Source organism: Tachyglossus aculeatus, chromosome 11 (assembly GCF_015852505.1).
Source record: "Tachyglossus aculeatus isolate mTacAcu1 chromosome 11, mTacAcu1.pri, whole genome shotgun sequence".
Taxonomy (NCBI): Eukaryota; Metazoa; Chordata; class Mammalia; order Monotremata; family Tachyglossidae; genus Tachyglossus; species Tachyglossus aculeatus.
Window position 1 is genome coordinate 54,657,457 of NC_052076.1, and position 13,805 is coordinate 54,671,261.

The window sequence follows — 13,805 nt, forward strand, 5'->3', positions numbered from 1 at the left end:
GTACACAGTCCCTTTCCCACAAAGGGCTCACAGTCTTAATACCCACTTTACAGATGAGGTAACTGAGACATCGAGAAGTGACCTGCCCAGGTCACACAGCAGACAAGGGGTGGAGTCAGGATTAGAACCCAGGTCCTCTGACTCTTGGGCCTGTGCTCTTTCCACTAGCCCATGCTGTTTCTCCTTCCTCCCTTTCATACGGTTTCTCTGCCTGACCAAAACACTGGGATTGTTTTTTATTTCTACAAGGGAAACATAACAAGATGGTACCTTAAAAATAAATTGCAGAGGAACAGAATTCATTAATACATATTTCACTTGTTTACTCTAAATGAGGCACTGACCAGTTATTCCTCATATGCACGACAACCTGACTTGGAATATAAATAAGAAAACTCTCCTCCCTAGCATAACAAGGCAGGAGCTATCGGGTTGAATGTGAAATGAACTTTCCCAAAAAAAAACAACATACCTCATTTGGCTGAGTTTACGGTTTGGAAACCACCCAGGTAAAAATACAAGGCAGTTCAAGCTGGGTTTCAGGGCTTCTTCCAGTATGTTTAACCTCTTAATTTGTGCTTGTGTGTTATTTGTCTGTGTGCTACAACTATGAGGCATTTGCCAATTTTTAAGTCAGGCAAAATTACTGAAAATTTGATTTTCTTGTGATAATTAGATATTACGATATAGCATAGAGTGATGAAGCCTTAAAAAACCTACTTACATCAACAAGGCCCATAATTTATAATTTAATAGTAATAATGATTTTTAAAAATTGGGTATTTGTTAAGCCTTCACTATGTGTTCTAAGAACTGGGGTAGATACAAGTTAAACAGGTCAGACACATAGTCTCTGTCCCATATAGAGCTCATAGCCTAAGTAGGTGGTGGGCTAGGAATTTAATCCCCATTTTACAGATGAGAAAACTGAGGCACAGAGAAGTTAAGTGGCTTGCCCAAGGTCACAAGGCAGGCAGGTGGCAGAGTCAAGATTACCAGGTCCTCTGACTCTCAGGCCCGAAATCTTTCCAATTAGGCCATGCTAAGGCTAAATAGGGCTCACAGCCTTAATCCCCATTTTACAGACAAGGTAACTGAGGCACAGATAAATTAAGTGACTTGCCCAAGGTCACCTAGCAGACAGGTGGTGGAGCTGGGTTCTATCTACCAAGCCACGCTGCTTCTCACTAGCACAGGGCAATACATCTGAGGAAAAAACTGCAACAAACTATTTGCACTCGTTTGGTCTTCTGTGAATAGGGAGAAAAACCAAGCAGTGTCTTCCTCATGAAAATCCTTTCTATCCTTGAAAAGAGTCATTAAATCGCCCTTTAGTCTTCTCTTTTCCAGACTTATTTGTGCTCGTTTGGTCTTCTGTGAATATAGAGAAAAACTAAGCAGTCTTCTTCATGAAAATCCTCTCTATCCTTGAAAAGAGTCATTAAATCTCCCTTTAGTCTTCTCTTTTCCAAACTAAACAACCACGATTACTTCAACCTTTCCTGCAAGGACCTATTTTCTATCCCTTAAATCATTTTTGTCATTCTTCTCTGGATCCTGTTCAGTTTCTCTTGATCCCTTTTTAATAATAATAATAATAATAATAATAATAATAATAATAATAATAATAATAATGGTATTTGTTAAGCACTTCCTATGTGCCAAGCACTGTTCTAAGCACTAGGGTAGACACAAAGTAATGAGGTTGTCCCACATGTCTTGGTCTTAATCCCTGTTTTACAGATGAGGTAGCTGAGGCACAGAGAAGTCAAGTGACTTGCCCAAAGTCACACAGCTGATAAGTGGCAAAGCTGAGATTAGAACCCATGACCTCTGACTCCCAAGTCCATGCTCTTGACACTAAGCCACGCTGCTTTCCCAAGAAAGAGAAGGGCAAGGGGGGTAGGAAGAGGGGGAGAGAGAGACAGCTTTTTAGTATGTAGTGACCAAAGATGAACATAATACTGTACTAAATACTAAAACAGTGCTTTATTTTCCAAGATGATGCTACAGTGAAGGTTTGCCTGTGGCAAAGTAAAATGAAATAAAAACTAATTGTTGATTATCAAACACCTAATTGTCAGACATCAGCAGTTCAATTGTACTAAGTAATCAGTAGCCATCAAACTAATTGATGACCTGACAATAAAGGCAGTAGACCTGAACAAGTTCAATCAGTCAATGGTACTTATTGAGCGCTTACTGTGCGCAGAGCATTGTACTAAGCGCTTGGGAGAGTATAATTTGATGAACATATCTCTCCCTAATACTGAGGGGTGGGATAAGTAAAAGTTACTGGATAATCCCCCAAAACCTTCAGAGATCTCTGCTGATTAAGGGTTATTTTCATTCACAGATATTCCTGCACACAGGAAGTGCTTAATAAATACTATTATTCATTCATTCAATCATATTTATTGAGCGCTTATAAATTCCAGTCAGTGAGAGGGTCTTTGTTCACAAAGTCCAGAGCCTACCCCTCCCTATTCCATGAAAAAAAACCTTTGTGAAGGTTTCAGTTTAAACTGGTATACAAAGATGTCTTTCAGCAAAGCTTGGTGAACGACACTATCTCATTTCCTCAGCGCATTTAATACGAAGCCAGGATTATTCAATTAATGACACTGTACCTAATCTTCAAAGTAATCTTTAAAGGAGGAGAGATAAGGGGAGCCAAAATGAACTTACTGCACCTGTTATCTGGGTACTTGACAATTTAAATCCCTAGGAAACTGGATTAGCAGATGACAGAAAAATGTAAATTGTATTATCATCTTGGACATGCTAATATATTGTGGGTGTTGAAAATCTAATTGAAAGGACCATCTTATTAAGTTGTGGCATGCTGCAATTTATATATCTCATCCTCCAGATGTGGCGTTGATAGACAGGAGGGGGTTAAGCACTGACCAGGAGGGACTAAACAGAAAAAAGTAATTCCCACCAATTTTGACATTGAGAAGTTGACATGTTCCAAAACTATTGGACAAAGTTATTTTTCCCAATGTAGTTCTGATGAGTTTTTCAACTTCTGGTTGAGTCTATACAAAAGATGGGACTGACAGAATTTCTATAATGTTCAAAAAGGAGACAAATTAAATGGCTTTTCTTTCATCCAAGTCTAGTGTTCGGGACTCCCGCAAAACCTGCTTCACTAATGACTCACGGGGTGAGGTCTCTAATTTATAAAAACTCGGAAAGTCTGAGTTAAAGTTCCCTTGGTAACGCTAACCGACTGAGCCCTCTGGGCGGGATCTTCACTCGCTCTGAGGACCTTTAAATGATCTTGTAGAGCCGATAGCATAAGTAGACATTTTGATCAGCGGATTCACAAATCAAAGTGTGTTTCTCATTCCAGTAGCATAAATGGATATTTTGATCAGTGGATTCACAAATCAAAGTGTGTTTCTCATTACCGCAAAACTTGGATAGCCAGAAAAACATGATGGAGTGAGAATGCCCACAATTACGCAGTCACAAGATAAAACCATGCAACTTGGAAGTAGCTAGAGATGCTAATTGGAAATGTTCCCCAATGGGAAGATTAACATTTTGTTTTTGATAAAGTAAATGCCAGTTTAACAGAGATACATTTCTGCCATTTATTTGCTGTATAATTAAGCAGAAATAAGGTCTCTAGAGGGTTTTTAGCTCGGCGTGATGGAAATGTGTTTGCCCCCATTGTACACACGCTTTTTCCATTAAAGGAGATAACGGAGGAAATATAAATTGCTTAAAAACAGTGCTAGGTGGTTTTTAAGATCCACACAATTACTCTCTATTTTAAAACAAAACATCACAAAATGGCTGGCATTTCACTCTGAGTTGCCATAAACCTTGACTACAGAGAAGGAGTCCTTTATATAGGGGGAAACCTTTAAACACTGATATAATAATACTAATGATGGCATTTATTAAGCACTTACTATGTGTAAAGCACTGTTCTAAGCACTGGGGAGGCTACAAGGTAATTAGGTTGTCCCACAGGGGGCTCACAGTCTTAATCCCCATTTTACAGATGAGGTAACTGAGGCCCAGAGAAGTTAAGTGACTCACTCGAAGTCACATAGCTGAAAACTGGCAGAGCCGGGATTTGAACTCCAAAGCCCGGGCTCTTTCCTCTGAGCCACGCTGTTTCTCTGGTATCACAGCAACATCAGGCACTTCTCTACTGCTGGCTGTTTGACCCTTCAATGATGGTGAGGTGAGGGTAAGACAGAGGTATGTATGAGACACGGGGAGATTTTGTAAGTTTCCAGCAAAACAGGACAGTGTCTGAACTAACTACTCTGTATTTATCCCAGTGCTTAGCACAAAATGATGAAGCCTCCCACTCTGCTGAAGAGGGGAACCTAGAGAGTGGGAAAGAAACTTAGGATGAACTGCAGAATGCAGGAAAGGCCTAATGGATAGAACATTGCCCTGGGACTCAGAAGGACCTGGGTTCTAGTCCTGGCTCCGCCACTTATCTGCTGTGTAACCACGGACAAGTCACTTAACTTCTCTGTGCCTCAGTTCCTTCATCTGTAAAATGGAGATTAAAACTGTGAGCCCCACGTGGAACATGGACTGTGTTCAAACTGACTGGCTTGTCTCTACCCCAGTACTTAGTACATGCCTGGCACATAGAAAGCACCTAACAAATGCCATTTAAAAAAAACAACTGCTGAACATGCCTTCCACTAGTGAGGAGGGCCTTCAAAGTACAGAAAGTTGGCCAAAATGGGGAGACACGTCCTTAGCCTAAAGCCATGGAAAATGGAAGTGCAACCGGATGAGAGTGTTCCCTCAGAAATCTACAAGCGAGGAGAGAACCTAATCTTCAGACGTCTGCAAGAGCTTTTCTCCAGCAACTGGATCACTGAAGAAATGCAACAAAACTTAAAAAGCTGAGTAGATGTACCTATCTTGGAGTCCATCTTTTTCGCTCTGAACTCAGCAAGCCCTCAATAAATACCACTGATTGACTGATTATGTCAAACAGCCTTATGAGATCAAAAACTGCTAATGCAGGAAGAGGATTCAGACAAACAGATCATTATTCTTTTTTAAATCCGGCTTCTTTCCAAAGGAAAAGATTATTACTGCATTTTATCTCCAGCCCTTTTCCTGTTGGAAATTGCCCTTTTGAAAAGGAGCCAGTGCCCATTTCTTGCTAGTTTCCAGGCTCTTACCTTGTTCTCCTCGGGAGTGAAAAGTATCCGGAACGTAGACGTTACCCCCGGTGCTACTTTATGACCAATATCATTGGGGCTAATCACTGTAAAATATGGAGAGCTTTCTTGGGTAATTTTCACCAAACGGGGAATCTGAAAATGAGTTAGAAACAAATAGATGGTAAAGGGTGTTGTAAATCACAAATAATCTGAACTGGCTAAGCCACCTGGATAAAGTTGATAATCTTCGATTTATTGGCCTCTGGCCGAAGCTAGCTATCACTCAGTTTCATAAACGGGAGAAGCAGCGTGGTTCAGTGGAAAAAGCCCGGGCTTGGGAGTCAGAGGTCATGGGTTCTAATCCTGGCTCCGCCGCTTGTCAGCTGTGTGACATTGGGCAAGTCACCTAACTTCTCTGTGCCTCAGTTACCTCATCTGTAAAATGGGGAATAAGACTGTGAGCCCCACGTGGGACAACCTGATCACCTTATATTCTCCCCAGTACTTAGAACAGTGCTTTGCACATAGTAAGCACTTACCAAATGTCATTATTATTATTATTATTATTATTATTATTATTACTGTAAACTCAGGAGAAGAGAAATATTCTACCTAATATATGGCCCCAAAGGGTGTAAGCTGAAAACTACCTCATTGCTAGGAGAGCATTATCTCATGACCACCTGAAAGGCTGCAAAGATACTATAATTGAGAAATTTCTGCCTTTTGGGATATATTATTGTAATACCCCATTGTTTTCTGATAGAATGAAAAAAATGTCATAAGTGTACCATTTCTTCCTTTCTGGCAATGTGAGCTTTTTGGGACAACCTGATAACCTTGTATCAACCCCAGCGCTTAGAACAGTGCCTTGCACATAGTAAGCGCTTAAAGAAATACCATCATTATTATTATTATTACTAGTAACCGCTAGTGCATTGGTTATTAAAATCAGCCTGCTATCTTCAGAAGGATTAGCTAACTGCTTGATTCCCCAGCCACTAGCACACTTCACCCTTCTGACTAATTAATCCTTATTTAACACACAGGGATCTCTCCAGGGTATGGAGTATAGATTTCTATAACAAATGATGCAAAATGAGCCAGACTGCCTGAATTACTTCTATTCACAGTAGCAAAGGCCACTAAGCTATAAGCATCTCCCTTTTCCCGCTATGAAGTCACTCAGGATTGTTGAAGCTCCTGGAAATTTAGAATGCCTTCATTAAGCGGGATTCTAAAAAAGATGCAGAACTTTCGGGAATATACTCACAGGCGAATGTGTGTTAAATTCATTATTTAAACCATGATTTCTTTCCCCAATAATTCTAGCCCGTTTATTCCTTATGCTGTATAAGATAGGAGTAGTTGTTTAAAATGAAAGCAGAGCAAAGCAGAATGTGGATGAAACAAATAAAAAAACAATGATTTAGGCATAGCCTTTAAAAGTAACTGTAAAGGTGAAGATTTCTCATTCATTTTATACCATAATTGTTATTTAAGATCACAAATGCAACCCTGTGTTCTTTGAAGTATATTTTCCCTCTCTCAGGATGCTTTTTCTTTTTAATTTGTTCATCCCACCATGCCAACCTAGAATTAAATTTACCATCTTCTGCAGTGTCTGCCACTTCTGCCACTAAATTACCCATTGATCTTCGAGAGGCCTCGCTGACTCCTTTAATGACTCAGGGCATAGGTCATACCTGCAAATCTTACCAATGGCTCGACTTCTCATAAGAGGCTTTATTTTGTTCTTTTTTCTGAATAGTTAGTTTTTTTCCCTATGCCGTTGGCAAATTTTACCAACCTGACCTTCCTTTACACCTGAGGTTTTGCATCTCTCGATGCTTTTTTCTCTCTGATTACTTTTTGCACTTTCTTATTCTTCAACCTGACCTTTCGCTATCCTTTATATGTTTAGTGCTAGGTATCAAGCAGAACCCTTGGGCATTCAATATTTCCTTCTGGAACATTTTATAATTTGGTTTTTAAGAGAAGGGCAAAGGAGTCTTGAGTTAAAAAATAAATCTGAACGATAAAAGTGGGGAGTTATAGTGTGGATTGAAACCTGTGATGTAATAATAATAATAATAATAATAATGGTATCTGCTAAGTTCATCTTATACATCAAGCTGTGCTGAACGCTAGGGTAGATATGATACAATCAGGCCAGATACAGTCCCTGCCTACATGGGGCTCGCATTCTAAGGGGGAGGGAAAACAGGTTTTTTATCCCTGTTTTATGGATGAGGAAACAGGCACAGAGAGGATGAGTGACTTGCCCAAGATCACAGAGCAGGCAGGTGGCAGAACCAGGATTATAAACCAGATGCTCTGACTCCCAATCTTGAACTCTTTTTACTAGGTTACCCTGTTTCTCAATTTATCAACAATAAGGAGAAATTTTCTCCCATGACAGTCCATGAAAAATGTTTGAAAGTTTTAGGGGTGGCACAGGAAAGATGCTGAATGACTTGGACTTCATTAAAGGAAGAAATCCAAAAATGTCATGTGTAGTGAGACCGTTTTGTTGCTTTCATTTAATAACATTTACCCCACTTGGCTGCACTTACTCAAGTTGGGTAATGGGTTTGGAGAATACGATTTCTGGTTTTGGAAAAGGAAACAAAAAATACATTTCTAATATGCACCCCAAAAAGCCCATTCTCAAACATCAGTTCCCCTTCCCTTTCCCCTCCTCACCCTCACTGCTCCATCCAAAAATCGTTCTGGTCCTATACAGGGTGTTAATGGAAAAATTGAACAGGTACCAGAACTCTGCTTTATAGTAACAGCCACCACTAACAAAAAATAAATAAATAAATAAACAAAATAAAAATTTGGCATCTGAGACCTAGTAAGTCTGGTGAAATCCATCCTACTAGAATCCTCGACTGCATGTGCTAGGAAAAAGAGTTCCAAAATTGGCTTATTAACTTTATGTGAAAGTTCGCCAACAACATCCTATTATGAGGGGACGAGAGGGTTCGGCACCAAGGATCTATCCCAAAACATCCCGCTGAAAGGCCTCGGTGAAAGTTCTTACTTTATCACTGTTCCTCAGAATCAGTGGTACTTCATAAACCTCGCAGGGAGTGTAGTTCTGAAATATCACCTCGGACGGAAAGGGCTGGAATAATGTCTGATCCAGGTCGACACCTGAGAACTGAAGATTCAAAGAGCCACTGCATCATTAGATATCTATGAATGACCAAAAAGTCAAGGAAAGGCAAGGCTACATTGTTCTAACGAAACGCGTCGCCTGTACAACCAATTCTACTCAATTTAGGTTCAAGGTCACTTGCACATAGAGGGCTCAGAGCTAAGAGCATTCTTGAACTGGGAAAGATCAGAAAGCTTATCGCCTTCAGCCCCCTTAAGTTAACACAGCGAGAGGGGTAGTTTATCTCCCATTAAATAAAGCTAACCAGAGAAGAATCACTGGAGTTGCTTCAAATTAAGAGAAGGGAAGGTAGAGGATAAAAGTCGATCATCTCGACTGTTGGATTTTTCCATTTCCAACTCTAGAGCTGCAGGCGAAGTTGGGACAATCAAGAATCACCATGACAGTGATCTAAACCAACACGAGGGAAAATGAGGCCTATCTCCTATTAGGCATCACAGAAACAGACAAGACTGACGTTAAAGTGAAAGGTCTTGGCATTGGGTCACTTCTGCCAGAAGTAGTAACTGTTGCTAAGGCAACAGAAGGGATGACAGAGTTCCTAAAGCTCACATAAGTGAAATGCATCTCACTACGTGCAGTAGTAGAGGAAATAACCCAGGAGCCACATTATACAGATACCGTAGTGTGATGACACTTTGACAGTGCAAATGAGAAGTCCTGGGGAGTTTACATATGAGGATAAGTAGCACAAAGCCATTAGAAGTATCATTTTCAAACACAAAGGAGAAGAAAATCTACATATAGGGTATATGCAACAGGATTGAAAATTTTATAATATATATGGTATATTTTTATGCAATTTCATAACTGATTATAGGGCAACAACGACAAGAGACCGTTCAACCCATTAACAACACAGGCAGGGTAATTCGACCAAAACATTCCACAGCCCTAAAGAATCCAATGCTTTTGCGAATCATTCTAATGATGTCCATTAAAATCAAAATTTAAAGTGGATGAGATGGATTGCACCCATGTGGTAACATGCCAAAATTCAGGTCTCTTTCTTTATATAGCTAGGTTATTGTGTTGAGATATGCACATAAGGGGATAAAGGGGAAGGATCCATTTTTAAACTTAATTTTTAAACTTAAAATTAGTGTCTAAGGTTTCAACAGAGTTTTAATCATCACATTTTAGCTCTTTATAGTACTAATTATTCCTGAGAAAAATCCCTGACTGTTGGGCCTACTGAAGTTTTCTCCACTTCACTGCTGAAGAAGTTGAAGTTCAGGCAAAGTGGGTTGCAGTACGTGATCTTGTGAGTCTATAAAAGGATCAAAATTTGCATTTCAAAATCCTATGTTCAGGGCTAAAACTTTCCCAGAAAAGCCACACTCTTGCCCAAAGTTATTAGGAGTAATTGGGTGATTTCCCCTCCCAAAATAAACAAACAGCCCCTGAAGTGAGTAAATTGCTACCCTATCCCACTAAAATTTCTCCAAAAGTTAAAATGTTTCCCCAGAGGGTAATAGTTTTGAAAATGTACTCCGCAAAGATAGCTAGAAGTTAGCTAGTGCATTTAAATTATGTTCCTATCTTTGCAGGATGTACTAAATATTTACATAACTATCTCTGGTCATGGTGCAAAACACATAGTTTGTGAGATTTTAGATACTCCCCATAGCTTCTGCATGTGATAGTATGTGATACGACACAAAAAGCTGCTTCTGTTGTCATTTTTCAGGCCCTCTAAATGTTCATCACCAGATATTCCAACTCAGGTGACTAATAAGCACTGAAAAATCATCATTATGAATGGAGGTACTTTTCACTTTAAAACACCCAGGCATTGATCATGCATTAAAATCTCACTTTCAGCCTTTTACTGCATATTATGGTCTAGAAGGACACTTGGTTAGCCACTGGGGCCCAAATCTATATCCCTTCCACTGGACATTTCATCGTGCAACCTTAAACAAGTCATTTGAACCCCTGAATAATACCCATTAGTCATATCTTTAAAATACAAATTTGCTATCTTTGCAAAACCAGGTAGCTATCAGAATAAAATGCTCTTGAGACTGTACGAATATTGCAGAAAGCCCCACTTCATTTTCTAATCAGAAATTTCTTTCTTTTAATTAAAGGTATGCAGCAGATATGCCTAGCAGGAGGTGTGGCTTTACTATGTCTCCTCACATTACCTTTGTGCAGAAGATAGAAGCTGGAACACAAAATGCCTTTCCTCATCACTAAGACCTCTGATTTGGCCCATTTTGTGTTGCAAATGTTTCTTTTTATTTCCACATCAGCTAAAACCAACTGCTTTGGGATGACTCACATTAAGACAGATTATTATTATTTATTATTATAATAATGATTATTATTTTCCAAGTACTCATTTCTGAGGATCTGAGTCACTAGCCAAATGGCAGTAAATATTATGGAAAACAAGACTCAACAACCAGAAAGTAGATATTCTGATAAAACAAAAAGTGTAGCCCCCCCCCCCCACCACCACACACAAAAAAAGGGGGAAAACATAGTAGCAATCAGGAAGGCCAAAAGGATTAAAAATGATCCTAATCTAAATATAAAAAATATACGCCAGGATTGAGAGATTCCGGAGAATTCTCAATCGGGAAGGGTGCAAGAATCAAATCACACACCTGGAAAAGATCTTAACAATCACCACTTCCAAACCATTCCATTTCCACTTTAACCATCCCTGGCAGATGGTTTTTCTATCCTTGTTTGAAGACCTTAGAGAAAGATCGTACAATCCCCTCAGTAATTCACTGCAGTTTGACCACGCTCGTCGACAAAGAGTTCTTCCTTATACCAACTTAAATCCCTTCTGGTGTAGTTTAAGCCTATTTCCAAGTGTAGTTTAAGCCTATTTCCAATGTATATTATATAATTGAAATAATACACTGAGTGTCAAAGACACCAAACTAAATTAGGCTCATTATAACAAGTGATTTTTAAAACAACTGGTGCCTTGAAATTGATCTTTTTCTTTTTAACCACATATAATGTGGTGATAAGAAACTTGAAGGATACAGAGGCTGAGAGAGAGAGCTGTCCATCTTCTCTTCCCTTGGGAGGGCAGGCTGTCTTGAGTCTGCAGAGGCCCTCCCCTGCTCTGCAGACCTACCTAGTATAGCGTGGCTCAGTGGAAAGAGCCCGGGCTTTGGAGTCAGAGGTCATGGGTTCAAATCCCACTCTGCCAATTGTCAGCTGTGTGACTTTGGGAAAGTCACTTAACTTCTCTGTGCCTCAGTTACCTCATCTGTAAAATGGGGATTAAGACTATGGGGATTAAGACTGTGAGCCCCCCGTGGGACAACCTGATCACCTTGTAACCTCCCCAGGGCTTAGAACAGTGCCTTGCACATAGTAAGCGCTTAATAAATGCCATTATTATTATTATTATAGCAGGAAATGCATCTCCCACTCACCAGAAGCCTGTAGATGGATGCTAAGTAGCATCTGGGAACAGAATGTGCTCCCAGATTTCCCTGGGGCTTCTGCGGTCATGGTTAGGGACGGGGAGGAGAATGACCGCTAAGGCTGTGACTCTTTCGGATGGCACCCAAAGACGCGAAAGCAGAACAGAGAAGAGGCATGACCACGTGGGAAGAGTGCCAGCCTTGGAGTCAAAGGACCTGGGTTCTAATCCTGGCTCTGCCAACTGCTTGCTGTGTGACCTTGGGCAAATCAATTCACTTACTCTTTGCTTCAGTTTCCTCAACTGTAAAATGGGGGTTAAATACCTGTTCTCCCTCCTGTTAGACTGTGAACCCCATAAGGGACAGGGACCGTGTCCGACCTAATTAACCTGTACCTACCCCAGTGAGTAGAACAGTGCTTGACACAGAGTAAGCGCTCGACAAATACCGTAAAACAAAGACAGGAGGTAGCCCAGTCTGCTTGGCTGGAGATTCTCTGATTAGAGCAGATGTGCTTACTATGGTGCTCTGCATGCAGTAAGTGCTCAAAAAATATGATTCATTCATTGATTGAAAAATCAGGGAAAGGAGGGGGGAATTTGCTTTCTCTCCTGCAGCTCCTGGATATACTTAGCTGCATGCGGGTGAACTGTAGTCAGGGAAGTGATTTAAACCGTTGCCCATTCTTCGACAATCCCAAGTCAACCCTCGACTAACCTAAATCCCATACACCGGCGTACAGAGCATTTTAGAGAATGGGCTAGGAAAGTGTTTTCTTATGGAAACTTATACATTATGTGCAAGGAAAATTTCCTGAAGAGTTTAATTTTGTTAAACTGCTAAGAATGAATGTACCACTCAGGTTTGGTATTTAGGGTTTTATTTCACAATCTGAAGCAGTAAGTGCAATTTTAAAAATCATACTCATTTCAAAATGGCATGGATTTTTTTTTTAAAAAATGCATTTTAGCTAGAGTATCTTACTGCATTATTAAATCCCCGCACAAGCCTGTCAAACCCCAAGTAAGTAAACTAAGTATAAATGAATGAAATCACTCTTCTTTTTTACTTGCCCTGCAAAAATTATTACTAGAAGGGAAGGAGAAAAGATATGTGCTGTATTAATTTACTGCATTAAGTAGACAAATAAAGGAAAACATTTCTTTTAAAGGATAATCTGGTCTAATGCAGTGATCCTCCAAATACGGCATATGATCTGAGTGCTTTATCCCCAGAGTCTAAATGTACGGTTATTTTGGAAGAGGAGAGAGGAGCAGCCACCTCCAAATGAAATTTTCAAAAGCTTTGCTCTAAAGAGCATGGCAGAGCAAGAGGAGTCCTAGGTTTTATTTCTATTTTCTGGGACTTTGTCAATCAATCAATCCCATTTATTGAATGCTGACTGTGTGCAGAGCACTGTATTAAGCACTTGGGAGAGTACAATATAACAGTACTGACAGACATGTTACCTGCCCACAATAAGGTTTAGGCAAGCAAAGCCTAAACATGGTGGTTCTACCCCAAGCAACGAAGCACTTGGCAGGGCATTGAGACCATGCTCGAAAACGGTTTTGAAAGCTTCATCTGAAAGATATCATAATCATGGGCAAAAGAGAACAAAAACCTTTCAAGAAACTGGGAAAAGTTAATGCGCAAAGCATGAAATGGTATTTCACAGGCCCGTGGCGATTATAAATTTGAAATGAATTAATGGAAAAATGTTCATTGTGGAAATAATTTATGCAGGTTCCACTGATAAAAATTTTAAGTCAGCTTTCTAAATTTAGGGGTGCAAAATAAAACGTCATTTATCTTGAGGGTGCTAGAAGTCAGGGCTTGGAAAGGGGTTAAGTTGATCATCACTTGGAGACTCTCATTTTCCACGGGAACGAAAACTAAGTGTGAACCAGCTTTCCACCCGGATCACCCCATTTACTCCACCCTCCGAAGCTGCCCCTCAGCCCAGGCCCGGGAGGATTCTTCCTTCCTTCAGAATAAGAAGGTTCAACTGCGGGTTCATCACTGCAGGCTTTGCCCAGGAAACTTCAAACCAAATTTCCAACT

General features: G+C 40.1%; 1 protein-coding gene across 1 annotated transcript in view; it reads right to left on the reverse strand.

The window, feature by feature from the left end:
- The window catches only part of HYDIN (HYDIN axonemal central pair apparatus protein), a 317,742-nt gene that overhangs the window by 262,195 nt on the left and 41,742 nt on the right, over positions 1 to 13,805 (reverse strand). The window contains exons 5-6 of the mRNA XM_038753650.1: positions 8,206 to 8,325; positions 5,175 to 5,309 (exon numbers count right to left, since the gene is read on the reverse strand). Of these exons, the coding sequence (XP_038609578.1) occupies positions 5,175 to 5,309; positions 8,206 to 8,325 (255 nt within the window). The remainder of the gene's footprint in view (positions 1 to 5,174; positions 5,310 to 8,205; positions 8,326 to 13,805) is intronic.